General features: G+C 38.9%; 1 protein-coding gene and 1 non-coding gene across 3 annotated transcripts; both read right to left on the bottom strand.

The window, feature by feature from the left end:
* Positions 1–5,571: 5,571 nt before the first annotated feature.
* Positions 5,572–25,811, bottom strand: uimc1 (ubiquitin interaction motif containing 1). 2 transcript variants are annotated; one of them, XM_063011544.1, is made up of 18 exons: positions 25,450–25,801; positions 24,009–24,084; positions 23,792–23,916; positions 20,986–21,234; positions 18,844–19,332; positions 15,990–16,056; positions 15,562–15,656; positions 14,972–15,382; positions 14,481–14,711; positions 13,685–13,743; positions 13,417–13,526; positions 13,086–13,141; positions 12,610–12,850; positions 8,239–8,299; positions 8,038–8,146; positions 7,130–7,178; positions 6,073–6,121; positions 5,572–5,968 (listed from the first exon to the last, which is right to left on the bottom strand). In XM_063011544.1, the coding sequence occupies exons 1-18, from the start codon at positions 25,555–25,557 to the stop codon at positions 5,770–5,772; spliced, it is 2,784 nt and encodes a 927-aa protein (XP_062867614.1). In that variant the 5' UTR covers positions 25,558–25,801; the 3' UTR covers positions 5,572–5,769. The 2 variants fall into 2 exon arrangements, with proteins under 2 accessions (XP_062867614.1, XP_062867615.1); XM_063011545.1 differs by lacking the exons at positions 5,572–5,968; positions 6,073–6,121; positions 7,130–7,178 and having other exon boundaries at positions 8,061–8,146; positions 8,235–8,299; positions 25,450–25,811.
* On the bottom strand, positions 15,775–15,905 carry LOC134331022 (small Cajal body-specific RNA 14). The gene has a single exon (XR_010015093.1). It is a non-coding gene; the product is annotated as a small Cajal body-specific RNA 14 (non-coding RNA).
* Positions 25,812–27,151: the final 1,340 nt, after the last annotated feature.

Raw genomic sequence — 27,151 nt, forward strand, 5'->3', positions numbered from 1 at the left:
AGTACTGTGATTTAATCTTGCTTTGCTCAGATTCGAGGTCTCTAGAGTCAAAGCCAAAAAGCAACCCCAAAACAACAGCAAATCATACTCATGGTTTATGGAAGACATGGGCTGCGTCCGGAATCGCATACTTCCATACTCAATAGTACGCGAAATGAGGACAGTTAGTATGTCCGAATACATAGTATACACAAAGAGGTACGCGAGAAGTACCCGGATGACCTACTTATTGGGCAGCCATGTTTGAGTAAGCAAGCGATGCACACTTGTGTGCCGCTAATGTATCCCATAATGCAACTGGAGCTGTGTAGGCGTTCAAAGCGGAATAAGAAACAAGAAAGATAGCGAAAAACGGAGTCCTTTGTTTACAGGTGTAAGTAAGATAAATAAAATACATTTTTTAAAGACGAATAAATAACAAAAAGACGATAAATATCCAAAATATTGGCAAGTGGAGTTTGTAATGAGTCTGTAACTATGGTGATATACGTCATCACGTTCCCACGTCATCAACCTTGACGTTGGTAAGATGGCGGATGTAGTACGTAGTGGTGTTGTGTGCATACTGCACACTTCTGTACTGAAAGTATGTACTTTTTTACCGGCCGAGTAGTGCATACTTCCTCCAATCTAGTACATACTCTGTAAGTATGCGATTCCGGACGCAGCTATGGTCTATTTGTCTATCAATGCTCTATTTTGTTTTCTGTAAACATAAAGCTTCAGTTTTCTTTTCTATCTGTACAAAGGACATTAACCTTTGGTCTTTTAATGGAAAATATTTTTGGTAAGACGAAACAGATTTTTTACTAGTAAATAACACCTAAAGCATCCCTACCTTAAAACATGGAGGAAGCACACCGTTTTAGGGTTATATTTTCGGCTCTGACTTCAGCCTTAATTTTTAAAGACATTTCAAAAAGAAATATACAGTCCAGTGTTAGAAAGCTGTTTTAGTCACATGCTATGGGGTCCAGCATGTTATTGACCTAAAACATGCATGAAATACACCCAAAACTGATAAGTAGAAAACAGTCAAACGTTTTAACATAGCCTACTATGAGTCATGATCGAAATCACATTGAAAATTTGTGAAAGGACCTAAAATCCAAATTTTAAAAAAGGCACCTTCCACCCACACCAAACTGGTAGAGTTTGCTCAACTACAAAAGTGCAGAAATCTCATTAAGAACCACAAAAAGCTCTTTATTGCAGTAACTGCCTACAATAGCTTCTCCATAAAATATTGTTAAAACACTAATATTCTTGTCCATGCCATGATGTTATTTGTTGTTGTTTCATCCGGCATGTGTAGTGTTGGATAACTTTTGTTCTCAAATAATGAAACAACATGTTTTACGTTTCATTTCGTGAAATATTATGTATTTGAATAATCTGAAACCATTTAGTATGACATATGCAATAGCAGAAACACTTGGAAAGGAAACACTTGGGCTACTTGAGCATAGCACTGTCTCTCAAGGAGTCGCTGGCTATGCTGTTAAACGAAGAGCCATTCTAGACGCCAAAGAGCCGACTCTTTTTTGTAAGCTGAGTCATTTGATATGACTCACTGAATTACCCATCTTTTTCTATCTCACTCCCTTTCTCTCTCTATTTCTCTCCCCCCTATCAGGTTACACAGCCGGGTAATCACCCCTACACCCAGACTGCAAACGTCAAAAACTGCATAATATTGAACTATGTAATATATTAAAATAATATGATGTAGCATATGTGGCGTACTATTTTATGTATTGTTTAAAACGGGCGTACGTAAGTCCGCACGTAGCCATAGAAACGCTACAGAGCATATCGTATTTAATGGAGAAAGTAGGGCAGGATTTAGGTGTGGTCAAAGTTAATATTCCAAATAGGTCTTGGTATTATACCCGTAATTATTTAGAATGAGATCATTAATTATAACTTACAGTATATTTAGTTTAATATTTTATTAAAATAATTAAAAACACAGTTTGGTTAACAATAAAATAGCGTTAGAAACGTTAAATACTTTTATTTTTCTTCTTATTATTATTATACTATATTAATATTATAATATTATAAGTAGTAATAATGAAACAAACTAATAAAAATAATAAATGTTACTTTACTTTAACATTAGATAAATATAGCAGAATGGTATTAATCACTTCTTCCCTCCTAGAACTCAGCAGTCGGTTTTTAATGCGGCAGCCTGTGTTCACGTGACCTTAATGGCGACATATTGGCTACATCCGGACTCACACTGTACTCTGTTGTATAGACATGCCAATATGCATTTTAATGTATACATTTTCTGTTATAATTAATTATAATTTGCTCTTATAATCAATATTGTTTACAATTAATGTGGAACTTAATATGTTTTGCAAAAACAAGGAAAGTTTTTCAAAAGTTTTGCAGTCATGTTCTGTTGTTTTCTGAAGACATGCCTACAAGTTTGTAGCCTTTGTTTAGGTGTAACACATTGTGTTTAATTTTTCATTTAATTTTTTTAATCAACCCCTTTATCCTGGTCAGGGTTGCGGTGGGTCTGGTTCCATTGGAAAACAGGGTATAGCTGCAAAGCAGGAATACCCTAACAGGCCACCACCACAGACATAGCTAATCATGTTTGTGTCTGCTAAGATTAGAACCCGGTGATGGGCTAGTATAAAAGAATGCTGAAACACCTGAGAATCCTATGGTATTTGATATAAATGTAAATATTAATTTTAATTTATTAATGTAAACACTATTATCAGAGCCAATATATACAGTACAAAACCCTATACAGTACTTGCTTCTTTCAGTGCCATGCATTAGGACCATGTTTGTTCATTTTTGCAATTTTTGAACTTCAAGTGCTGAATTGTTCTTATATAATTAATAAAACGATCACTTTTAAACCTTTTGTGTTTACTCGTGTTTGTCTTATAATACATTGTATATAGAAAATGAGCTTTACTCAATGTTAACACTGAACATCAGAATTGGGAAAATGTAATTTAAGTAAATTTGTGGCATTGTTGTGGTTTTGGGATTAAGTCAGAACTGCTGATCTGTGACTTTCAACCACAGCAGTGTCTAGATGTTTTTAGATTGAATGCCACATGCGAGTATTGTTGCTGACCATATGTTCCCTTTTATGGCTGCAATTTACCCATCTTACGATGAATAATTCTGGCATGATGACATGGAAATGTCTGACATCCACTGACTTGGTGTTGCGGTACCAATTCTAACCTGTTGAGTCTGACTGAGTTAAAGGGGTGGTCTAATGCAGACAGTGGCTAGAGATTAATGTTTTCTTTATTTCCTTTTAATGTACTACAGTGAACACTGGGGTACATTTACTACAGTTAAAATGGTCTTGTACCCTTTTCCAAAGCTTCTCTATTAGATCCCCTTAAATAGATTAATTAAATACTGGCCAAAATGCTCTGTTTTTTTGGTAATTTTTTGTATGCTTCAATGTCCTACCCTATGTGTAACCATATGCAATGAAGATGCTCTTCTGCTCTTTCTCTTTAGGGTCAAGATGGGTCCACTGACTTCCGTAAACACTAGGAGTACACAGCGACAGGGTGTCAATCTACTGATGGCACCACACACTCACATGTATAATCCATTTAGAGTTGCCAATATATTTGGTGCAGACTTTCAAGAAACCAGGGTACGCTAAAGAAAACCCACACATCAACCAGAATAAATGCAAAACTTCTTTCAAATAGTTATTGAGGGTGAAAATAGAACCCAGGTCTCAAGTGTCCATTTTGCTGTATGGCACCCACTGTAGAAACTGTGCCACAGTACCTCTTAGACAACAAGGGGTTTTGTGAATATTTGAATTTGTTAGTTTTGTACAATGACTGATAGTAAGCAGGCGAAGTATAGGCTGTTTGTATGGCTCCCATTTATCATGTTTATATTACATTCATTTGTCCCTGGAGAATAAACACAAGACCAGGCAAATCGAATGTAATGGGACTCTCAGTGCAGCTCAATTGTCTCATCTGTTTAATAATGATGAGCTATATAAGTACTGTCAACTCCAGACAAACCTACCTTTCAATGCTGGTTCCCAAAAGCTTGTTGTTCCTCATCTGATAATCGAACACAATTTCATCTACCTCTGTCTTTAAATGTACACCGTTTGCTTTGACTTTGAATAACAATAGAACTTCATTGCAAAGGTTGGTGGCATTTACAGTTAAAAGACATTTGAGTAAATAGGGTCTTTGCAAATTTAAACAGTGCATTTTTTGGCTTCTTTTTGTGTGGAATATAGAAAGGGAGTTAATTTATCACGCAGAGCTTATTGTTCACTGTGTAACTGTTCTTGCTGCTTTCATTCCATCTTGCAATTCTTTTTGAGTGACTTCTGGCTTATCTCCTATTGTCCTTAGTCTAAGAATTCTACATTGTGTGACATCTACACAGGGCAATCTTTTAATGTAAACACGAGCTAATTACCAAATATTATTTTTTATAACCCCACCCTTGACAGCATGCACAAATGAAATTGCAGTTGAAAAAATATTTTATCTTATATTTCTTATTCACTGTCTAATATTACATTACTAAATATATATTATACTTGTAGGGCTTGTACATTTTTAGGGCAACTTATTATTAAAAATCATTTTAAGTAATGCTATTAAAACTGAAATATTTACATACAGTTGAGTTTAAACATTTGCATATACTTATAAAAGACATAAATCATGCCTCTCTTGTGATTTGAATGATTTTAGCAGCTGTTTTGTGACTAAATAATTGAAACTATTAGGTCCTTTCCTGTTCCAGCAGGACCGTCTCCCTGTCCTCAAAGTAAGGCCCTAAAGATATTTCGATGAGTTTGGCATGGAGGAACTGCACTGGCCTGGACTGAGCACTAACCCTAACTATATTAAACATGCATGGAATAAATTAAAGGGTCTGTAGGCAAAAAAGCAAGAATAGGCAAACATTTCCACTAACATACTGCAGTCCTGTGGAAAAAATCTTTACGATAGAATGTCCAAAGCTTTGGATAGGAATGTGCAACAAGCACCTGGTCTGGTGTCCACATCCATTTAATCATATAGTACAGTTGGGGCAAAGGAATGTGATCTCCTTGTCCTGCATAATGTATTGATTTCTTAATAAACACCTGATCCATCTCACTAATATATACAATCAATTAATTGGATCAGAATATGTAAATACATTTGTATTGTTCATGGGGGCCAACTTAGCTTGCTAACAGAGACTTAAACATGCATGGTAGACTGCCAACAAACTCCCAGTGTCTTAAATTTTGTTTACATGTGGGGCCCATAAAAGTATTTTTAAGGAGTCCAATTTTATTTATAAAGCCTTAAAAACTAAAAACATTTTAAATGACTAATGAGATGATGTGTACCATTGCTTACGTGTAGGACTTCATTTGATACTCTATATTTAATGGCACACCCAGAAAGCTCTGACCATGGCCACTTTGCGAAGTGATGCAAAGTGCAGATTTCTACAGCGACTGGGCCTTATGCCAACCTGAGTTAAAAAGAAATAAAAGTAGCAATCTATTTCTGTAAGTGTTTTATGTTTTCAATTATAACGAAATTTCAACTCGACATTTTCTGCATATAGAACATTTTATAGAATAACATATTACAAAATATAAAACAAAGCACCTTAAATAACATTACAGAATTATTTAATCACAGTCTTATTTAGAAATTATAAAAATGAGATGTGTCCATACAAATCAGCCTTGGTATAAAAAGGTAGTAATAGGTGCTCATGCTATCTCTTAAATTTCCTCTTTCTTTCGGCTCTCTGGTCGTTCCTGGCTGAGTACTGCTTACTGAAGTCTATGAGACAGTCTGTAACTTCAGAGATGGGTGTGAAGGATTTGATAGGAGAGGAGCTGATCTTAAAACCTGAAGCTTGAGAGTCTGTGCTTTCACTGGTTTCATCTACCACTGAACGACCTGCAAGGCCACTGAGGAAGATGCACAAATCAAAAGCAAAGCGATGGCATTAAAATCACATGAAGTGGCTTGGATTAAATATTTATATGTCATTTTTATCGGGCTTAGAACCTACCGACTGTTTCTAGGTGCAGTATTGGATGGTCCTGCTGCATCATCATCATCTGAAAAGAAAAGCCATATTTAGATACAATAAACACAGCACCAGAATCATAGTTTTAGGCCCATGTTAATATATTAGTTACTGCTAACTTAATACTGCCATAAATTAAAAAATCTTATGGACAGATAATAACATTAATACAAAAAAAATACATATTCTGAAATGTACCAACTACTTCCCCAATAGAACCTTTTAAAAGGAATGTGGCAAAATGTTTATTGTAAAAAAAAGCATGAGAACATTCGCTTTATAATTTTGTATTCGAAGCCCCAACCTATAATCTGATTTTACTGGTGTCATTACATAAACATAGTAGGGTGACACGGGAATCTACAATGTCTGCACCCATGTCTGCACCATAATGAACTCTTGGACTGTTTACATTATGCTTCTAATTTGTGTGATTTCTCTTTAATTGAAGCTCTGGTATGACAGAGCTTTTTTCTAGAGAAATAGCCACAGTTTTGCTTGTGTTATTAGTTTTTTTTACAAGTTTACAGAGAAGGTTGGTAAGACTGTGGGTGTAGCCTGCAGTCATTTACAGCAGCACTTTTCAGACTGGTAAGTTTCTTATGAGATAGCAAGCAAATCAGTATTCAGTAGAAAACAGGGTGGACAAACCATAATCTCACCCTACCTCACACTATTTCTGACGCCTGCAATAAGTGTGTGTAGACATATGTAGACATATGCAAACAACACAGCAGTAAAGTGGGTTTACTTGACCCACTGTAAATCCTCAATAAAATAAAGCATTAAATCTAGGTTTGTATTTTAATGACCTATGTTCTTAATTTGAGCCAAACTGTGGATGGTGGTTAAGGTACTGGTCCGGGAATCAGAAGGTTGCCGGTTCAAGCCCTACCACTGCCAGGTTGCCACTGTTGAGCTTTCGAGCAAAGCTCTTAACCCTCAATTGCTTAGACTGTATACTGTCACAGTACTGTAAGTCGCTTTGGATAAAAGCATCTGCTAAATGCTGAAAATATAAATGTAAAAGTATACATGCCTAGATGTCTCTCTTCTGTCCGATTCAGGGCAGATAACAAGCCATTTCCCTTAAATGACAAAATAGAAAAAGAAGAATGCATGTCATATTAGGGTTGTATTACTGTATTGAACATTTGTACCTTAAATACAAATAAACATTTACATTTTAACGTCATGTTTTACACTTTGGTTACATTCATGACAGGAACGGTAGTTACTCATTACACAAGATTCATCAGTTCACAAGGTTATATCGAACACAGTCATGGACCATTTAGTATCTCCAATTAACCTGACTGCATGTTTTTAGACTGTGGGAGGAAACCGGAGCACCCGGGGGAAACCCATGCAGACACGGGGAGAACATGCGAACTCCACACCGAAAGGACCCAGACCTCCCCACCTGGGGATTGAACCCAGGACCTTCTTGCTGTGAGGAGACAGTGCTACCCACTTAGCCACCGTGCCGCCCTTAAACTAATGTAAATAAAATATACAGACATACAGTACAACGGAATTCTTTTTTCACGTATCCCAGGTCGTTTGGAAGCTGGGGTCTGAGCGCAGGGTCAGCCATCGTATGGCGTCCCTGGAGCAGACAGGGTTAAAGGCCTTGCTCAAGGACCCAACAGTGGCTGCATGGCAGAGCTGGGATTCAAATTCTCAACATTTCAGTTGATGGCCCACAGCTCTATCCACTAGGCTACCACTGTCCCAAAAATGTGCAAATTTGTGCAATTACATGTGCAATTTGTGCATCTGACCACAACTAAAAATAATAGTAGCAGCAATAATAATAATAATAGCAATATCAATAATAAAAGCAATAGCAATAATAATAATAGTGATCATGATGTCACACATCTCAGTCTTTGCACTGAACTTTGTTCCCCAGAAGAATTAAAGCAGGAAATATTTAAGGTTTACCTGATTGGCTTTGACGTCTTTTTTCTTAAGGCACTGGTCCACATGCTGGTCGTACTCCTTACTTGAGCACATTTTTTGACACAAATAGCATTTCTCTTGCTGCTCTAATCTGTTAAAAGATGAACACTAGCTTATTATTATCAGCAATAAATCCATTAACAGAAAATCATTTTAAGGGTGGAGATAATGATACCTACTCACTTCTCAGAACTTGAAACCTCTTTCATTGCTAAATGTATTTTCCTTGTCCGTCGAACTGTTGCTAAACAAATAATTAAAAAAAAGACTTAAGTCAACACTGAGTGTGTTTCTGTTCACACTTACTTTCAGATCATGCAGACAGCATACATATACGACTTTATCATGTTAGATTAAGGCTGTTATTAGGGATGTCCCGATCACGTTTTTTTGTTCCCGATACCGATCCCGATTATACATTTTGATCCCGATCCGATACAGAGTCTCAAACCGATACTTGTATTTTCTAGATATTGTCTAGATAAGAACTGGATAATACTGTTCACACAGTGCACACTTCAAGTACATTACAGTTATTCAGATTAATCCAATGTATATGTTTAACAACTGAATAGCTCTGCAGTGCTGAAGGGAAAAATGCTGCATCCAAGCTATTGGCTTAATGTTTTGTATTTTTACAAAATCAATCAAAATGAGTGAGATAATTACAGTTTTACTTTAAACTTTACATTCGAAGAAAAAAAAAAAATCTGTTTAATGCAGTGATACACTAAAGATCCTTGACTCACACACCATATAAACAGTAAAATTCTACAGTAATGAACGCAGCTCTGCTACTACCGCCTCGTGAAACGCTCACAGTGCAGACATTACACTAAACTGTTGGACTTTCCAATTCAGCGGACATGCTGATGTAAAACAAAAGATCGGGATTAAGATCGGGTTTAGTAAAGCCGATTTCCGATCAGTTAAAAAATGCCTTGATCGGCCCCGATCCCGATCTTTGAGATCGGTTTGGGACATCCCTAGCTGTTATGTAATTTTAGGAAATCCAATAGACCCAGATGGATTTCAGCCCAGAAAATGGGCTACACAATGTATGTACAGCTAAATGGAGTCAAGTTTGGCTTTTTATTATTCGAACAAGCTATCCAATACCAGAGTTTTAAGATCAACTCCTCTACTATCAAATCCTTCACACCCATCTCTGAAAAAAACAAACACTGTGCCTATATTAAGCAAGCTAAAATTTAGACTTGCTTTTTACTGATCAATCATGGACCACCTGGTTCATGCCACAACATTAGTTTTCAGGCATTGACTAAAGGGTCGAAAACACATGGTCAGAAACACAAAATAGGGCAAAGCTTGTATAATGCTGCATTCTAAACCCCATTCTGGGTACTAAATGGATCAGACTAGTGTAATACCAATGGTGCCATTTATATGTTGGCATGCTTAGCAGGTTGAATTCAGTTTGGAATACATCTTCAGTTTTTGGATAAAAGATATTTTATATAGTCTGTGTGTAGCATGTTAATGCAGCACATCAATACGGGTCCTGGGGACCTGGATTCAGTCCTTGCCTCCAGTCACAGTGATTAATGAATTTGGCATGTTCTCTCAATGTGTAAGGGTTTCTTGAGAATATCATCTCCCAAAAACATGCAGAACTAGAACTGCAGATTTTAAATTGCCTATAGGCGTCAGTGTGTATTTTATGATGATGGACTTGTGTCCTGTTCAATGAAATAAGTAAACAAATAAATGTTATGTCTGCTACCATTAAGAATTAAAAATAGGACAGCTGTAGTAATCAAAAGGTCACTGGTTCAAGCCCCACTACTGTCAGGTTACCACTGTTGGGCCCTTAAGCAAGGCCCTTAATCCTCAATTGTTTAGACAATATAAGTCACTTTGGACAAAAGAGTCTGCAAAATGCCAAAAATATAGATGTAAAAATTAACATTTGTCAGTAGGACAAATATTACCAGCAAGCACAGGACTGGCTGTTACTTATTTTAATGTGTAGCCACATTCAAACATTGCCCCCGTGTCCACACACTCTTTAGTCACTGTAAATAACTTATAAAATATATTTGTTGCTAATCTGCCCTCTAGTGGACAGGGATATCTAGTGGATTTAACCCTTTAGATCAGTGGTGGGCAAACTGTTTAATCCGGCCCGTTGAGTATTTATAAAATCGTCCTAAAGACTGCATTCATTTCGCCTGAACCCGGAGTTCCACTTGATTCCACTAGATGGCGCACTCCAAACACTACCAACCTTTACTAAAGCCCACTGAAATTAAATAAGGTAGGTAGCACTGATGGTCTGTAACGCGTTACTTAGTAACGCGTTACTCTAATCTGACCACATTTTTCAGTAACGAGTAATCTAACGCGTTACTATTTCCAATCCAGTAATCAGATTAAAGTTACTTATCCAAGTTACTGTGCGTTACTATTTTTGTCATTTTCTTTAGTGAAAATATATTTTTGCTTTCTTCTTGGCAGGGGCGGAGCCAGGGGTGGCCAGTGGTTGCCATGGCCACCATAAAGTAATCTTCGGCCACCCCTCTGGCCCCCCCACCACCGCTTTGCCGGCAATTTTTTTGCGGAAGCATTTCTGCAGGCAGGAGCAGCGCACCTCAGATGAGTAGTTCTTCACCAAAACAGTGCAGTAATACACTCAACATAAACGTCAACCACCAACACCATTACAGAAGTACAGTAGTACTATTTAGTAGTATTCGTGGCGCGCTACGAGTAAAAGCGCCAGCTGACTCTGCGCATTCCAGTGTTGCCAAATTGGGCGGATTTTGTTGGAAAACAATTTAATAGCAGGTAAATAACACTTCTATTTAAAAGAAAATCTTCCGTTTTAAGAAGCTCCAGCATTGTAGAAGGCTATTAAAAGTAAAGTCAATTTTTAATGCTGATTTAGCTGAATAGTGTTGGTCAGTCTGTATCATATTCTTGAAAGAAAATTTAAATTTGTTTTCCATGCATTCACACTGGCATGTTCTGGGATTCAATTGAGTCTCATCAGTACACACAAGTTGGCAGCCAAATGATAAAGTATTGCAAAGATATATCTTTGAAATATTCCGCATTATATAACTAATAAAGTAACTTGTAATCTAACTTAGTTACTTTTAAAATCAAGTAATCCATAAAGTAGCTAAGTTACTTTTTAAAGGAGTAATCAGTAATCAGTAATCAGATTACTTTTTCCAGGTAACTATGCCATCACTGGTAGGTAGGTAATCTTTACTTCTTAGGTGATGAGTTTCACATGTAAGTTGTTATTAGTTCATCCAGATTTTACAACCCAGAGTGCTGATTGCATATTAGCTGCATGAGCGCGCACACACACACACACACACACACACACACACACACACACACACACACACACACAAGAATAAAATAACTAATAAAAATTGAAAAATGTGAACGACATAGTTGCTACACAGTTAACTTAAATGCTTTAAATGCTTGTTTGTTTGTTTATTGGTTTAATGCCATGTGAACACATTAGTTACATTCATGGCAGAATCATTGAGTATTTCTTTCTTTTCCTTTCATTTAATTTTTTTCTATTTTATTTATGCATTTTCTCCCTTTATTCCTCCCAATTTAGCGTAGCCAATTAGAATTCCATGGCTGGGGATCCCGATTGCCTTGGAGAAGGGTATATTTGCCTATAAAAGACCCCACCAATTTAGTCCGGCCTTTTCCCACACAGCAGAGTCTGTGGCCAAATTTGTCTGTTGCAGGCACTGCCAATTGCGCCTGCTAGGTGGCACACAGCCGACCTGTAGCAGATCCGAGATTCGAACCGGGGTGTTCAGAATCTCGGCGCTGGTGTGCTAGAGCAGCGGTCCCCAACCTTTTTTGCACCACGGACCGGTTTCATAGAAGATATAATTTCACAGGCCGGCGGGGGCAGGAGGATTTCAAATAGAATAACTATAGAATGGCAAATCAGTGTAAATCCTTAGCTTTTTTTGCTGCAATGAGACGCTGCTCCCACCTAGTGGTGATTGGAGACAATAACATCCGAAGAGTTTTGGAAATTTAATTGCTTTTTGTAGCGATCTCGCAGCCTGGTGGTTGGGGACCACTGTGCTAGAGGAATATCCCGCTGCGCCACTTAGGCACCCTTTTCTGTTCTTTTTATAATAAATAAACAATCTGATAAAAGTCTTTCTTGTTCAGATTTTGTTGTTTTCATATTTGTGCTTTCAGTTTTATATTCATGAAGAGTACTGTTGAGTATTGTAGACACTTGGGATAAACATTTTTTAATTAAATAAACCACTTTGATAATGGAAAATGAAGGTGAACTAAAACTGTTATACCAATATAGTAGACACAAGACCCTGAATTCTCAGATAACCGAGATGCTTGTAAACCTTGTGACATGAAAATCCTCTAAGGTTCTTCTTGTTATATATGGCAGCTAAATTTCTACAATTTCTCAATGTTTTCATCTAGCCCTGGTTTATTATTCTGTTCATTTAAACATACTCAGTGATCACTGCATTAAAAGTACATGTAAACAGAGGAATTTAGCAAACTGCTGACCTTGTGAATTGCTTTCCTCCTGGTCCTGTACATTCACTGTCCCATCACAGTAGGCAGCGTGCATCTCAATCTTACTGAGAGGAAAAAGGCAGGAGCAGATGGGACACTCCATCTCTGATTGGCCTTGAGGAGGTTCAGACTCACTCATGTGCTCCTCCTGCTCCATTATTTCCTCAGCTTCAGCAGGTCGCTCCTCTCTTTCATCCACCTCCATCACCTTACTTTCTGTCCGAGACTGTGGCTAATATAGAAGGGAAAATTTACCTTTAAAACTTAGAGCAGGAATGAGTATTTTTATTAATAAAATATTAAGACATTTCTGTTTGCGTTTAGGCTCAGGGTTTAACACCTCTGAGTTGTAAATGTTAGGGTTCTAATATAAACCCTAAATGTGTAAGTGTTAGCATTACTACTGAATCATAATAGTCTGTTAGCATTATTGTATGCTTTAAGAATAGTTGCATTAAGAGAAATACCTGTGTTGGACTGGTCACCATCAGCTCTGGTGTGTTGTCTTCAGTCATCTGTGTTTCTGTATTTAATATACACAGTAATAGGTGAGATGGGAGCAGTGTTAAAACCAAAAATATACTAAATTAACAAAACTATGTGAACTAATTATGACCTACAATTAAACATGAATTGAAACAATGCTATAATGCCCTATAATTTTCTGTTGAATTGTTTTGTGTTAACACGTTATTATTTAAGTTTAAACAATTTTTAAATTGTATGAAGACTGAAGGAGCTGAACACGCTGTGAGACAGGGCTGAATGGTCACATGTAGATATGAATATTAATGATACCTGGACACACTGTGTTCTCCACATCGAAACTTCCGTTGTGAACGTCATACGTGTGCTCATCAGACTGCTGGATCGGAGTGTCATCAGAAGCATCTTTAGGACTAGACTTTCTACAATTGAAAATAATTGTGTAAGATGTTTTGACTTAATGGTCTCCTTTGACAATGTGAAGTTGTAATGAAAAATATTACATTAAATGAAAATAATAAAATATCTACTAGTGGTGTCACACTTTTGGTCTCCACTGTATATTATGCAACTGTCTTACCTGGAATGTTTAACAGTGTTCCGAGACTCCTGCTGGACAAACAGCGAAGGTGATTTTTGCTGCAGAGTGAAAAGAAAGATTATGATTTAATGCAACATTTAAAATTTTTATTTTTTTTGTCACATATTTTTTACACTGAACTGTTTTAAATCTTTAAATAAAATCTGACACACTCAGGGGGCGCAGTGATCTCACAAGCTAGCACATCACTGCAGTGTTCAAACTGGTGAGTCGTCTTTGAGGGAGGGAGAGTCAGATGTTGGCATGGACGGCAACATGCAAAATAAGGGACAGATGGGGGGGGATCAGATGGGGAGTTGTGCACATGCCAGCGGATTTACAATCAGGACTTGGAAATGACAATTTACGTTAAGACTAAGACAACCTAGGTAAATACACATACGTTTTAAGTAATTAATTCAATATATTTAAAAATATGATTCCAACAAACAGACTCTGTGTGAAAAAAATCATTGTACAGCAAATAAACAGGTTTGGACTGCAGGCAGTCCTGTCTAACACCTGCACTGCAGTTTGGTGTCATGTTGAAATAAGCATGGATGCTTCTTAAAAGATCTAGAAGGCAGAAACTGCATGTATATCTTTCGGAGTGAATGGTGCCAAGTTACCCATGCAGTAGGCACTAATACAACCCCATACTATGGCAGACCCCCACTTTCAAACTGCACTTTGGGAACAATCTGGTTGCTACTTTTCATTTTTGTCATTCAGGGTTATATATGCATATACTGTATATGCTAACATAAGGTTAAATGATTTCATAGATGATACGTACCACATTTTCTTCATGTGCTTCAGGAGATGAAACAACCACATATGTCTCACTCTGAGCATTTTCAAGTTCCTCTGTGGAAGTCCTCATCCCTTCCATTCCATCACATTCTACTGCTTTCCTTTTCTCTTTTTTCCCTTCGTTTCGTTCTTCTTCCTCCTCCTCTAAAAGCTGAGGAGCTCTGTGGCGCTTTAATCTCCTACCAAATGATCGTTCTGCTGGGCATGGGGACACCTGTGGTCAGACCATCACCACCAAGAATTTGAGTGCTTTTAAGTAACATTTTGTGAAGTCAAAATACATTACCCATAACTTTAATATAATCACTAATGTCAAATAATTATCAATCCTTTACATTGCAATGATGGATTTCATTCTACAAACTAAGTTATAGTCAGTTCACATTCACGATGTCTGCCTATCACGTGACAGCTACCAATCGAGAAGGGTAAGGGCTGACGGGTGACTAAGATTATCTAATAGATGTAACTCACTGGAAGACCCCATTCAGCCTTGCGCAGCAGCTGGCGCCGGGCCTCTTTCAGGCTCTTCTCATACACCTCCAGTTGGGTGAGGATGACCTGCGTGTATTCGTCTGGGCTTTGTCCTTTGGGGCAGAATGGAACACCCCAGTAATAGGATACGAGACCTTCTCCTTTTCCCGCCACTGATGATGCAAGTCTAGAGCCGCAGGCAACGGTTTCCGCAACCGAAGCTTCTGGTTGGTCAGTTTGCTGAGAGGGTTTGGGGGTCCCTTTCTTTTTAACTGAGTCTTGTGTGGTGTGGCTTGGTGTGTCAGTGATGTCGAAGTCTGTGGATGGGGAGCAGGGTTGAGTTGGAGAGAGTTTTGGCTGGCCTGTGCGTGAAACACACTGCTGGGGGAAGACAGGACTTGGCGAAACAATCTGAAAAATAAAAGATGATGGTTTAAAGTCAGGACCACAATTGTTAAAATGTATTGCATACATTATGACCTTTATAAATGTCTACTGACCATGCAAATCAATTCACTATTAAAAACTTAGATCAATATGCTCTTCAAAAGAAGCATTGGGTGACCCCACAAATAAAACCTAATAAATACCAGTTCATTCTCTGCGTCACCATCTTTATCCTCATCAGACAAATGTAGGACCATGTGACTGGTGAACTCGTTCATCGATTTGCTGTCTTCTCTCTCTGTAATGTCCAAAAACAACAAATCAACATAAAATGATCAGCTTTAATAAGCAGATGTCTGTTCATATACTTTGTACATTGTAATAATAAGCTTAAAAAACAACAACAACAATTTATGTTTGTATGGAACCATCGCACAGGGAGCCCAATATCTTGGCAGGCCCTGTCGGCAGGAACCAGCGACACTCTGTGTGGAGAATATGGGCTGCATAACACTGCTTAGTAATGCAGCGACAATGAAATCTCCACACACACATGCACTATTTATCAGATACACAGAACACACAGGACAATATGAATAAACCTGAAGGCAGGACAGTGAATAAAACCTACCAGATGTGTTGGTCAGGTTGGTTTCCCAAGTGGAATCATGCTTTTTATGTTTTGGCTCGTCAGACTCCTGTGATTCAGAAAAATGAAATCATTACAAGGGCAAAAACAAGGATGGGGAAAAAACCAAAATGCATCTGCCATACCAACATAATGCTAACAAATATGATTATCTAAGACATAGTGTGTTAAATTATTACACAGTTATTTGTGCTTAACTGTTTTCTAATAGAATCCGAGGCAACATTAAATTGTTGTTTTCTAGTCAGTAGGTTTGAACCTGAAGTTAGTCATTTCCAAATCATTATTACATTTTATCTGCCGCTTGGACCAGCCCTACACCAAGGAGCTTCTTTACCAGCCAGCGCTAGACTTGCTCAGAGAGCTGTACATCATACAGAGACTCATGCCATGGGTGTTTTTCTACTAACTGGCACCTTGATGAGGCGGCAAAAGTCACTGCAGTGGTGACAACCTACCCTCCTTCACTGAAACTTATGCTTTTAAATATATGTTTGCAATAACTTATATACATAATGAATAAATGTTTTGCATGTCAAATTGTATTACTTAGACTACTGATTCAACTTGTTTAGCAGTAAATAAAATAAATAAACTTAAAAAGAGCCTCACAGTGAAGATAAACCGGAGCAGCGCGCGCGTGTGTGTGTGTTTGTGCCTTTAGAAGAGACGCTTTGTTCACAGTATCGCTATAAGTGATTCATGAGTCGATTCGTTTTATGTGAAGCGTAAGTTTCTCTTCTCAGTTATCTCTCCGTGTTTTCTGTTATTAATTAAATGTCGTGGTTTTAAATAAACACCAGCTACTACAGAACATTTTGTGTGACTCTCTTACATTAAAAAGCTTCATTAAACTGCTGTTACCACAGATCTGTAACCGAGTCAGACTCGTTCCATCTAAGGAGCTAAAAGTTTTCTGATCCTAAAAGTTCAGCAGATGATCCTGAACTAACGAATTTGCTAATGAATAAACTTTTGCCTCTGATTGGCTCTGTAACGTCTTCTGTTCTCATCTACATCACAAGTAAGAACCGCTTACGATTTACCAAAGTGAACCAGGAGTTTATATAACGTGCTGATAGAATCGACTCAGATGTGACCGGGTTGAATTATCTTTTTAAAGTAAATATTACAATCAGCAAAATTACATTGTATGTATGATGCACAACGTTAATGATGTTATTTTAGGTCATGAAGAGCTTTCACTGTGGTTTCTGTACGATGGTTGAAGAATGGTGATTTGATGGTTGGTGCTTCGTAGCTCAAAGTCTGGATCAATCCACCGAGCTGTTAACTTAACATGGTTTTTATATATCACACGATCGGATCGGCTACTTTTAGGAAATATCGGCCGATCGCCGATAGCATATTTTGATTAAAAATCGGCCGATACCGATTCGTAGCCGATCGATCGTCCCATCTCTAGTCATGACTTCTACATCCCTGACTTTACATCCCTTAATGTTTCTATATATATACTGTATATATACGTATATATATATATATATATATATATATATATATATATATATATACCGGGGTTGGACAAAATAACTGAAACACCTGTCATTTTAGTGTGGGAGGTTTCATGGCTAAATTGGACCAGTCTGGTGGCCAATCTTCATTAATTGCACATTGCACCAGTAAGAGCAGAGTGTAAAGGTTCAATTAGCAGGGTAAGAGCACAGTTTTGCTCAAAATATTGCAATGCACACAACATTATGGGTGACATACCAGAGTTCAAAAGAGGACAAATTGTTGGTGCACGTCTTGCTGGCGCATCTGTGACCAAGACAGCAAGTCTTTGTGATGTATCAAGAGCCACGGTATCCAGGGTAATGTCAGCATACCACCAAGAAGGACAAACCACATCCAACAGGATTAACTGTGGACGCAAGAGGAAGCTGTCTGAAAGGGATGTTCGGGTGCTAACCCGGATTGTATCCAAAAAACATAAAACCACGGCTGCCCAAATCACGGCAGAATTAAATGTGCACCTCAACTCTCCTGTTTCCACCAGAACTGTCCGTCGGGAGCTCCACAGGGTCAATATACACGGCCGGGCTGCTATAGCAAAACCTTTGGTCACTCGTGCCAATGCCAATAGTCGGTTTCAATGGTGCAAGGAGCGCAAATCTTGGGCTGTGGACAATGTGAAACATGTATTGTTCTCTGATGAGTCCACCTTTACTGTTTTCCCCACATCCGGGAGAGTTACGGTGTGGAGAAGCCCCAAAGAAGCGTACCACCCAGACTGTTGCATGCCCAGAGTGAAGCATGGGGGTGGATCAGTGATGGTTTGGGCTGCCATATCATGGCATTCCCTTGGCCCAATACTTGTGCTAGATGGGCGCGTCACTGCCAAGGACTACCGAACCATTCTGGAGGACCATGTGCATCCAATGGCGGTGCCGTGTATCAGGATGACAATGCACCAATACACACAGCAAGACTGGTGAAAGATTGGTTTGATGAACATGAAAGTGAAGTTGAACATCTCCCATGGCCTGCACAGTCACCAGATCTAAATATTATTGAGCCACTTTGGGGTGTTTTGGAGAAGCGAGTCAGGAAACGTTTTCCTCCACCAGCATCACGTAGTGACCTGGCCACTATCCTGCAAGAAGAATGGCTTAAAATCCCTCTGACCACTGTGCAGGACTTGTATATGTCATTTCCAAGACGAATTGACGCTGTATTGGTCGCAAAAGGAGGCCCTACACCATACTAATAAATTATTGTGGTCTAAAACCAGGTGTTTCAGTTATTTTGTCCAACCCCTGTATATACACATACAAAAAAATCTAAGAATAAGAACCATGATCCAAATACAGACCTGTTTCACATCCAAATCTTCAGGTGCTGAATCATCGGCTAATGGCAGAGCTTTTCCACTGAGTGAAAGTCGTTTGCCAGAATCTCTGACCACACGGCATAAGCTTTTATGGCTTGAAGATCCTTTGCATGTGTCCTCAGGTTTGCAAACATTGTCTGTAAAGCTGTTTGAAGCAGTGCAGTGGCTGGCTGTGTCCCTTAATCTAGACCTTTCTTTCGGGTCAGTCCTAGCAAAAACAGGGCTTTTGGGAGAAGATGTGCTCTGCTGCTGAGTAAACTGGGATTGATCGGGACAGGTTAAACTGAGAGAACTCTCAGAGGTACATGGGAGAGTCCGTAAGGCTTTGCTGGTGCTTGGCAGGTCCCGGTTTAGTCTCTTTCTGTGAAAAACAGGAGAACTCAGGAGCTGAGAGCTGCTCTCTACAGGCTCATCGTCTGGAGAGTCTGTATTATACTCCTTTTGATTTAGATCTGTGTGGCAATCAGATTCCTGATAAAAAAGACAATTAAAGGGTTTAAAAAACAGTAAAAAGGAGGTTGGCAGACAAAACCCAAAACAATGAGTTCACATAATAAGAATTTTGTACTTTTTTTGATCATGAAAAGAGCTTTGAAACCACAACAAGCAAATCACGGATATGTAAATGTGGAATTGTCAGTATAATTCAAACCTGGTCCCTACATTTTACAGCTCACTAGTCGCTAAGCTGTATTTTTCGTGTCATGCTAGATTTAAGGTAAATTAAACAGTTCAGGGTTTTATGAAACAGTGAGAATCAGTTTCTCAATGCTGTATCTGTGCTTCGGTTCTGTCTACATCAGATAAACAATTTTCAGTGGTGGCACTTTGAAAAGCCAATTCTGCATAGTGCATAATGATTAAAACGGCGCAGTGGCAAAGTAAACGACACCTCCTTACTACATAGGAAACAAAGGCACAGCCAGCAGCAAAGTGGTTTTGAAGTGTATCATGTGAATGCAGCCTTAGTGTTTGTTTAAGTTATTTGATTTAGTCTGCGTGTGTGCGTGTGTGTGTGTGCGCGCACGCGTTTGCATGCAGGTAAACATGAAAAGCTATGTTATTTCTGAAAAGTTAACATGGGTTTGTCACGTCACACTTTTGCATACCACTACTGTGGTAGCTTAGTAGTGAAGGTAAAGGTACGGGACTAGTGAGCAGAAGGTTGCTGGTTATAGACCCACCCATGCCAAATTGCCACTGGGCAATGCCCATAACACTCAATTTCTTGCACTGTGTAATGTACACCAATCAGCTATAACATTAAAACCACTCCCTTGTTTCTACACTTACTGTCCATTTTATCAGCTCCACTTACCATATAGAAGCACTTTGTAGTTCCACAATTACTGACTGTAGTCCATCTATTTCTCTACATACCTTTTTAGCCTGCTTTTACCCTGTTCTTCAATGGTCAGGACCCCCACAAAGTAGGTATTATTTGGGTGGTGGATCCTTCTCAGCACTGCAGTGACACTGACATGGTGGTGGTGTGTTAGTGTGTGTTGTGCTGGTATGAATGGATCAGACACAGCAGCGCTGCTGGAGTTTTTAAATACCGTGTCCACTCACTGTCCACTCAATTAGACACTCCTACCTAGTTGATCCACCTTGTAGATGTAAAGTCAGAGACGATCGCTCATCTATTGCTGCTGTTTGAGTTGGTCATCCTGTAGACGCACAAGACGCTGCCCACGGGGCGCTGTTAGCTGTATATTTTTGGTTGGTGAACTATTCTCAGTCCAGCAGTGACAATGAGGTGTTTAAAAACTCCATCAGCGCTGCTGTGTCTTATCCACTCATACCAGCACAACACACACTAACACACCACCACCATGTCAGTGTCACTGCAGTGCTGAGAATGATCCACCACCCAAATAATACCTGCTCTGTGGTGGTCCTGGGAGAGTCCTGACCATTGAAGAACAGCATGAAAGGGGGCTAACAAAGCATGCAGATAAACTGAGATTGACTACAGTTAGTAATGGTAGAACTACAAAGTGCTTCTATATGGTAAGTGGAGCTGATAAAATGGACAGTGAGTGTAGAAACAAGGAGGTGGGTTTAATGTTATGGCTAATCAGTGTACATGTATATACATATGTGTGTGTTTAAGTGACTAACTTGAGAAGCTGCAGAAGGTACAGCCGAACTTGGAGGTGACAGATCAGGCATTGGTGGCAGCGGACTCTCCTCCCGAATGTGTTCCACACCACTCACTGCTCTATTGGTATCTTCATCAGCACTCCTGCAGTGCTTCCCAATCTTGCTAGTGAAAGACAGCTTGCGTCTCAAGTGGGCTGGCACGGTGTCTGGGTCCTGATGAGGCTTTACCTTAGAGCTGTTTGTTTCTGGAGCTTGGTCATGACTGGCCTGCAGAAAAACATAATTAGGTAAAATCTGAGTTGTGGTACAGGCTTTAAAATATGGCTGCTTTGAAGGCATTAATTAGTATTCTTTTGAAATTTTCAGTCAGCTGTTGACAGGAACCTACACTTAGTGAGTTAGCACAAGGTTTAAAGAGTAAAAGTTTACCAGTTGACAACTCCTTACATTAGTTGTTAACCTGGGTAACAAATCAACTAAAGCATAACTAGTTTGCTAAGTTTTAGGACTTTATAATCTGAAGGGTGTCCAAACTTTTGCACATGCCACAATAACTTTTTTTCTAGTGACCCAGATTTTGTCCATGATTTTTACCCCAACCAACGCAACAAAAACTCGGAATCAAAACACAAAACAAAATATACTTGATTAATAAAAATGGTGGTAAGCTGGTCCCACTGTGGTTTACAAGTTACAAGTTCATTTTGTGTTTAAGTGCCTGTTAAAATGCATTTTGAATTATTATTATTTTCTCTGCATCTTATTTTTGGGTTGAGATCCAGGGTTTAAAAACCCTTGTGTAAGGCAACCCCCTTTGAACACCAGACCTGGCTGTGCTATCAGCAGTTCGGTGTCTGCACAGACTGTGCTAGTGTCCGGTGTCTGTACATGACTGGCCAGTGTCCAGGGGGGTGGCCACAACAGACTATACATTGGGAGGTGCACTTGTTAGTGTGCTTTGAGTGCTGGTCACAAGCCCAGATAAAAGTAAGGTGTGCATCAGGAAGGGCATCCAGCATAAAAACTAGAGATGCATGAGTACGGATACTAGTATCGGGTATTACCGCGCTCATTAACTCGTACTCGCAAACGAGGCTCCGATACTAAACATCCGATACCGTGTGCCTAGTGCACGTTGCTGCGTTAACGCAGGGATTTTCAACCTGTGGGGCGCGAGTGCCTGACCGGGGGGGCGTGACATTGTGAGATTTTTTTTACTTCTAAAACTAAAGCAATTCATTTTTCACCCACGGGAGACAGATTGAATTATTCTCACTGACCACGCTCACACGCACATTTAATGTTATTTAGTTCCGTTTGAAAAAAAAAAAAAAACCTTCAAAATAGAGCTAACAGTGAAGATAACCGGTTACAAAAGCAGCGACCGCTGTTATAGGACGTGTTTGTGTTCAATACTCTGTTCAGTGTCGATACAAGTGATTCAGGAGTCGACTCATTTTAAGCTTCTTTTCTCAGTCATCTCTCCGTGTTTACTGTTATAATGAATGATGCGGTTGTAAATAAACACCAACTACTACAAGTGGCTAGGGATGCATCAATACCATTTTTTCCCAACCGAGTACGAGTACAAGTACATTTTTGTACTTGCCGATACCGTTACCAATACCTATTGGATCAGATATCTGACATGTTAGAACAGGGGTTTTCAACCTGGGGGAGTACTTGTCTGGGGGGGCGCCAGTGCCTGACCGGGGAAGTGGCATTACGAGATTTTTTTACTTCTAAAACTACAGCAATTCATTTTTCACCCACGGGAGACATATTTCATTAGTCTAACTGACCACGCTCACACACGCACGTTTAATGTTATTCAGTTCAGTCTGAAAAAACCTTCAAAATAGAGCTATCAGTGAAGATAAACCGGTGACAAAAGCAATGACCGCTGTTATAGTACGTGTGTGTGTCTTTAAGAGAGGAGACGCTCTGTTCACAGTATCGATATAAGTGATTCAGGAGTCAATTCATTTTAAGCGCAGCGTACGTTTCTTTTCTCAGTCATCTCTCCGTGTTTACTGTTATAATGAATGATGCGGTTGTAAATAAACACCAACTACTACAGAACATTTTGTGTGACTCGCTTACCTTATAAAGCTCAGGCTTAATTATACTGAGTATTACCACAGAGCGGGAGCCGACTCAGAGTCGTTTACGATTTACCGAGGTGAACCTCGAATGTATGTGCTGATAGAATCGGCTCAGATGGGATCGGACTGTATTATCCTTTTAAAGTAAATATTTCAATCAGCAGAATCGCATCGCATGTATGATGTGCACAACGTTAATTACGTGCGTTTATTAATGAACGTTAACTTGTCAGAAGCTTTCTCAATTATGTCTGTGCGGTGTTTTATTTTTTTTTTACAATTAGTGATGGCAACCCAAGCAACTGTTCCACTGCACTATTTTACACTAAAAACTACACTATTCCATAATGCTCCAGATTGCATCATTCTAAATAGGTATCGGTATCGGCGAGTACTAAAATACATGTACTTGTACTCGGTTGGGAAAAAATGGTATTGATGCATCCCTAATAAAAACTGTGCCAAGTCTGGTATGCGGACCAAATTCGATGTGGCAACTCATAATTATTAAGCATTTAAATAGCTTGCTGCAGAGGTTAAAAGCTTAAATCTCTTGAGACAGAAATGCTTAAAGCTCTGCATTGCACAGAGCCTCCAGAACTGCATATTAAATGCATAGTCAACACTTATAATTCAACCTGCCATTAGTGCTGACACCTACATGTTTTTATATATGCCTCGACGTATTAATGACTCACATCACGTATGATTTAACTTACATGAAGACTTTCTGCAATGGCTTTTTTAATGTCGGCATCTTCCAGTTCCTCTCTCTGAGTAGCACTTGTGGCTTCTTGCTTACTGATTCTCATAGCCAAGTCCAGCATCTCTTCCTCTGTCATGTCTAATGTGATGAAAGTCAAAAGAAAAATCAATAAATGGAATTGTATATTACTGTTAATGTGTATAAACAACTGTTCAGGCTGTATCAGTAACCTTTTATCTGTGCTCTCCTTTTTCTCTCCTCCGATCGGGATTCTCTGGATGACACTTTAAAAGCATTGTCTTCTTCCTAGTAGAGCATATTAATGTTTTTATTTAAACAATAATAGTAACAAATACGGGTTAATACATTCGGAGATAATAATTGGGTAAAATACACACAGATAATTTTGTCTTTACTTTTGTCTGAACATTTACTCAATGTAGTTTTTTTATTTGTAATTTAAGGAATCAAAGAAGTATTCAATCTATATGTCTGTCTGTGTGTATATCTATCTAGCCCTTTAAAAAAAAAATGTGATAGTTGAAATTAAGCTAGTCAGCTGTGTCACCGACCTGGCCAGGTACTCAACAGACACAACTTTGTCCGATTGAGGTAAGACTGAATGGAGTGTAGTCTTTGTGTCGCTGCAATAGCAGGTCTAATTTCTGTTCAAGCCGTCAGCACGTGGCAGAAGAACGCATAGAGAATAGCATGTTCCCCCAGACGTGTAAGGGCTCTCTGCAAAAAATCTGTCGCTGGTCTTTGTAAAAGAAGGCGACAGCCGTATTAGTCTGTGACAATTCTTGGCCAGTGACGATGTTAGGCAGTGGATGTCAAAGAGCACAGGGCATATATTGTAAAAATGTATTTATTTATCAGGATTTTAACGTTGTGTTTTACACATTTTGGTTACACGTAAATTTACCCAACGTACATGTCGTTGGACTGTGGGAGGAAAGCAGAGCATTATTTGTGCCATATGATGTGGCCCCAGTGTTTGTGTGAGCTCTGGAAGAGGTTTTCTACAAGGATGTTTGGCATTTTGCTGCATTTAATTACATTTCTTCTTATCAAACCCAAGAAATCTTTTGTTTTGTTGTTCTTAGTTACTCGTTACACAAGATTCATCAGTTCACAAGTTTAATGTCAAACACAGTCATGGACAATTTTGTATTCAATATATCCAATTCACCTCACTTGTATGTCTTTGGACTGTGGGAGGAAACCGGAGCTCCCGGAGGAAACCCACACAGACACGGGGAGAACAAAAAAATACTCTTCTAGCAATTGCCATTACTAGTCTAGCTAAAGCTAGACTGCAAAAAGTGCGGAATTTGTATGGTATGGAAGAGATAAACCTATTCTATTATATGTAAATGGCCAAGGATACGATTAGATGGTTTTGACCATTTAAATGTACGGATATAAGTTAACAGCTCTGTCTATAAATAGTAATAGCATATTACTCTATTACTCTACAGACAACACCCTTTATTTTGAACAAAACACTGTTGACAGCTACATGAATTTAGTTTGAAGGAAAATAACAAGACTTTGAAACGATAATGTTTGTCATGACATTGACCCTGATGGAAACCACATGCTTGTTGTTACATACGCGTTTTACATGCTGATACATGTTTAGTTAAACAAAGTTAACAATAAACTTACCTCTTCGTTTTCAGAATCGGTGATAACAACAGCGTCTTCGTCATTATCTGTTCGACGAACTTTTCTACGTTTTTCATAGACACTTGTGGTTAGTTTCCTCCTAGGCATATTTATTCGCTCTGTGTATGAACCTGCAGCTAGCAAGAACCGAGCTTGCTAGATCCCTCAAACGCTATATTAACATAAGTAAACATTAGCAAGCAAGCTAAAGTACTTTCTGTCAGCCACTCGTCGCACTAACAATGGCTAAAATGATGCTTTTGTTGTATAATAGTATTTTAACTATAGCTAGCTAGTTTCCATAAGGTAAATACAACGTAGCACTGGTGGCTATCAGGCAACGCACTAACTACTTTCGGTGCACAACACTGCATACTACTGTACTAGCTAGTACGCAAAACAGTAAGCCATAACTGGCATACCGTACTCTTTTGGCATACTAGGTAGGAGGGTAGTAAGCGGCAGCCATTTCAAGTCACGTGACACAGGACAGCCGGGAAACACCAACAGTCAGAAACGCGCGTAAACAAAAGCGGTTATGTGGAAGCACTGAACACTGTTTCAACTACTGAACTGTACTTACTATTGTAAATAGTGTATAATATGTATAATATAATAAAAATGTAATATGTAAAAAAAATCATTGTTATAACAATGTATGACAATACATATACATACATATATATATAACATTAAAACCACCTCCTTGTTTCTACACTCACTGTCCATTTTATCAGCTCCACTTACCACATAGAAGCACTTTGTAGTTATACAATTACTGACTGTAGTCCATCTGTTTCTCTGCATGCTTTGTTAGCCCCCTTTCATGCTGTTCTTCAATAGTCAGGACTCCCAGGACCACTACAGAGCAGGTATTATTTGGGTGATGGATCATTCTCAGCACTGCAGTGACACTGACATGGTGGTGGTGTGTTAGTGTGTGTTGTGCTGGTATGAGTGGATAAGACACAACAGCACTGATGGAGTTTTTAAACACCTCACTGTCACTGCTGGACTGAGAATAGTTCACCAACCAAAAATATATCCAGCCAACAGCGCCCCATGGGCAGCGTCCTGTGACCACTGATGAAGATCTCAAAGATGACCAACTCAAACAGCAGCAATAGATGAGCGATCGTCTCTGACTTTACATCTACAAGGTGGACCAACTAGGTAGGAGTGTCTAACTGAGTGGACAGTGAGTGGAAACGGTATTTAACAACTCCATCAGTGCTGCTGTGTCTGATCCACTCATTCCAGCACAACACACACTAACACACCACCACCATGTCATTGTGCTTCTGTATGGTAAGTATATATATATATATATATATACAGTGTATCACAAAAGTGAGTACACCCCTCACATTTCTGCAAATATTTAATTATATCTTTTCATGGGACAACACTATAGACATGAAACTTGGATATAACTTAGAGTAGTCAGTGTACAACTTGTATAGCAGTGTAGATTTACTGTCTTCTGAAAATAACTCAACACACAGCCATTAATGTCTAAATAGCTGGCAACATAAGTGAGTTCACCCCACAGTGAACATGTCCAAATTGTGCCCAAAGTGTCAATATTTTGTGTGACCACCATTATTATCCAGCACTGCCCTAACCCTCCTGGGCATGGAATTCACCAGAGCTGCACAGGTTGCTACTGGAATCCTCTTCCACTCCTCCATGATGACATCAC

This window comes from Trichomycterus rosablanca, chromosome 16, assembly GCF_030014385.1.
Source record: "Trichomycterus rosablanca isolate fTriRos1 chromosome 16, fTriRos1.hap1, whole genome shotgun sequence".
Taxonomy (NCBI): Eukaryota; Metazoa; Chordata; class Actinopteri; order Siluriformes; family Trichomycteridae; genus Trichomycterus; species Trichomycterus rosablanca.

Bases quoted from the DNA above. Each gene is read 5' to 3' on its own strand.
- uimc1 (XM_063011544.1), bottom strand. From the start codon at position 25,557: ATGCCTAGGAGGAAACTAACCACAAGTGTCTATGAAAAACGTAGAAAA. The intron at 16,057-18,843 runs GTCTGTATTTGG...TCTGAATCACAG, and splicing joins AAGATTTGGATGTGAAACAG to GAGTCTGACGAGCCAAAACA. The intron at 15,657-15,989 runs GTAGGTTTTATT...TGGACATTACAG, and splicing joins CAACCTGACCAACACATCTG to AGAGAGAAGACAGCAAATCG.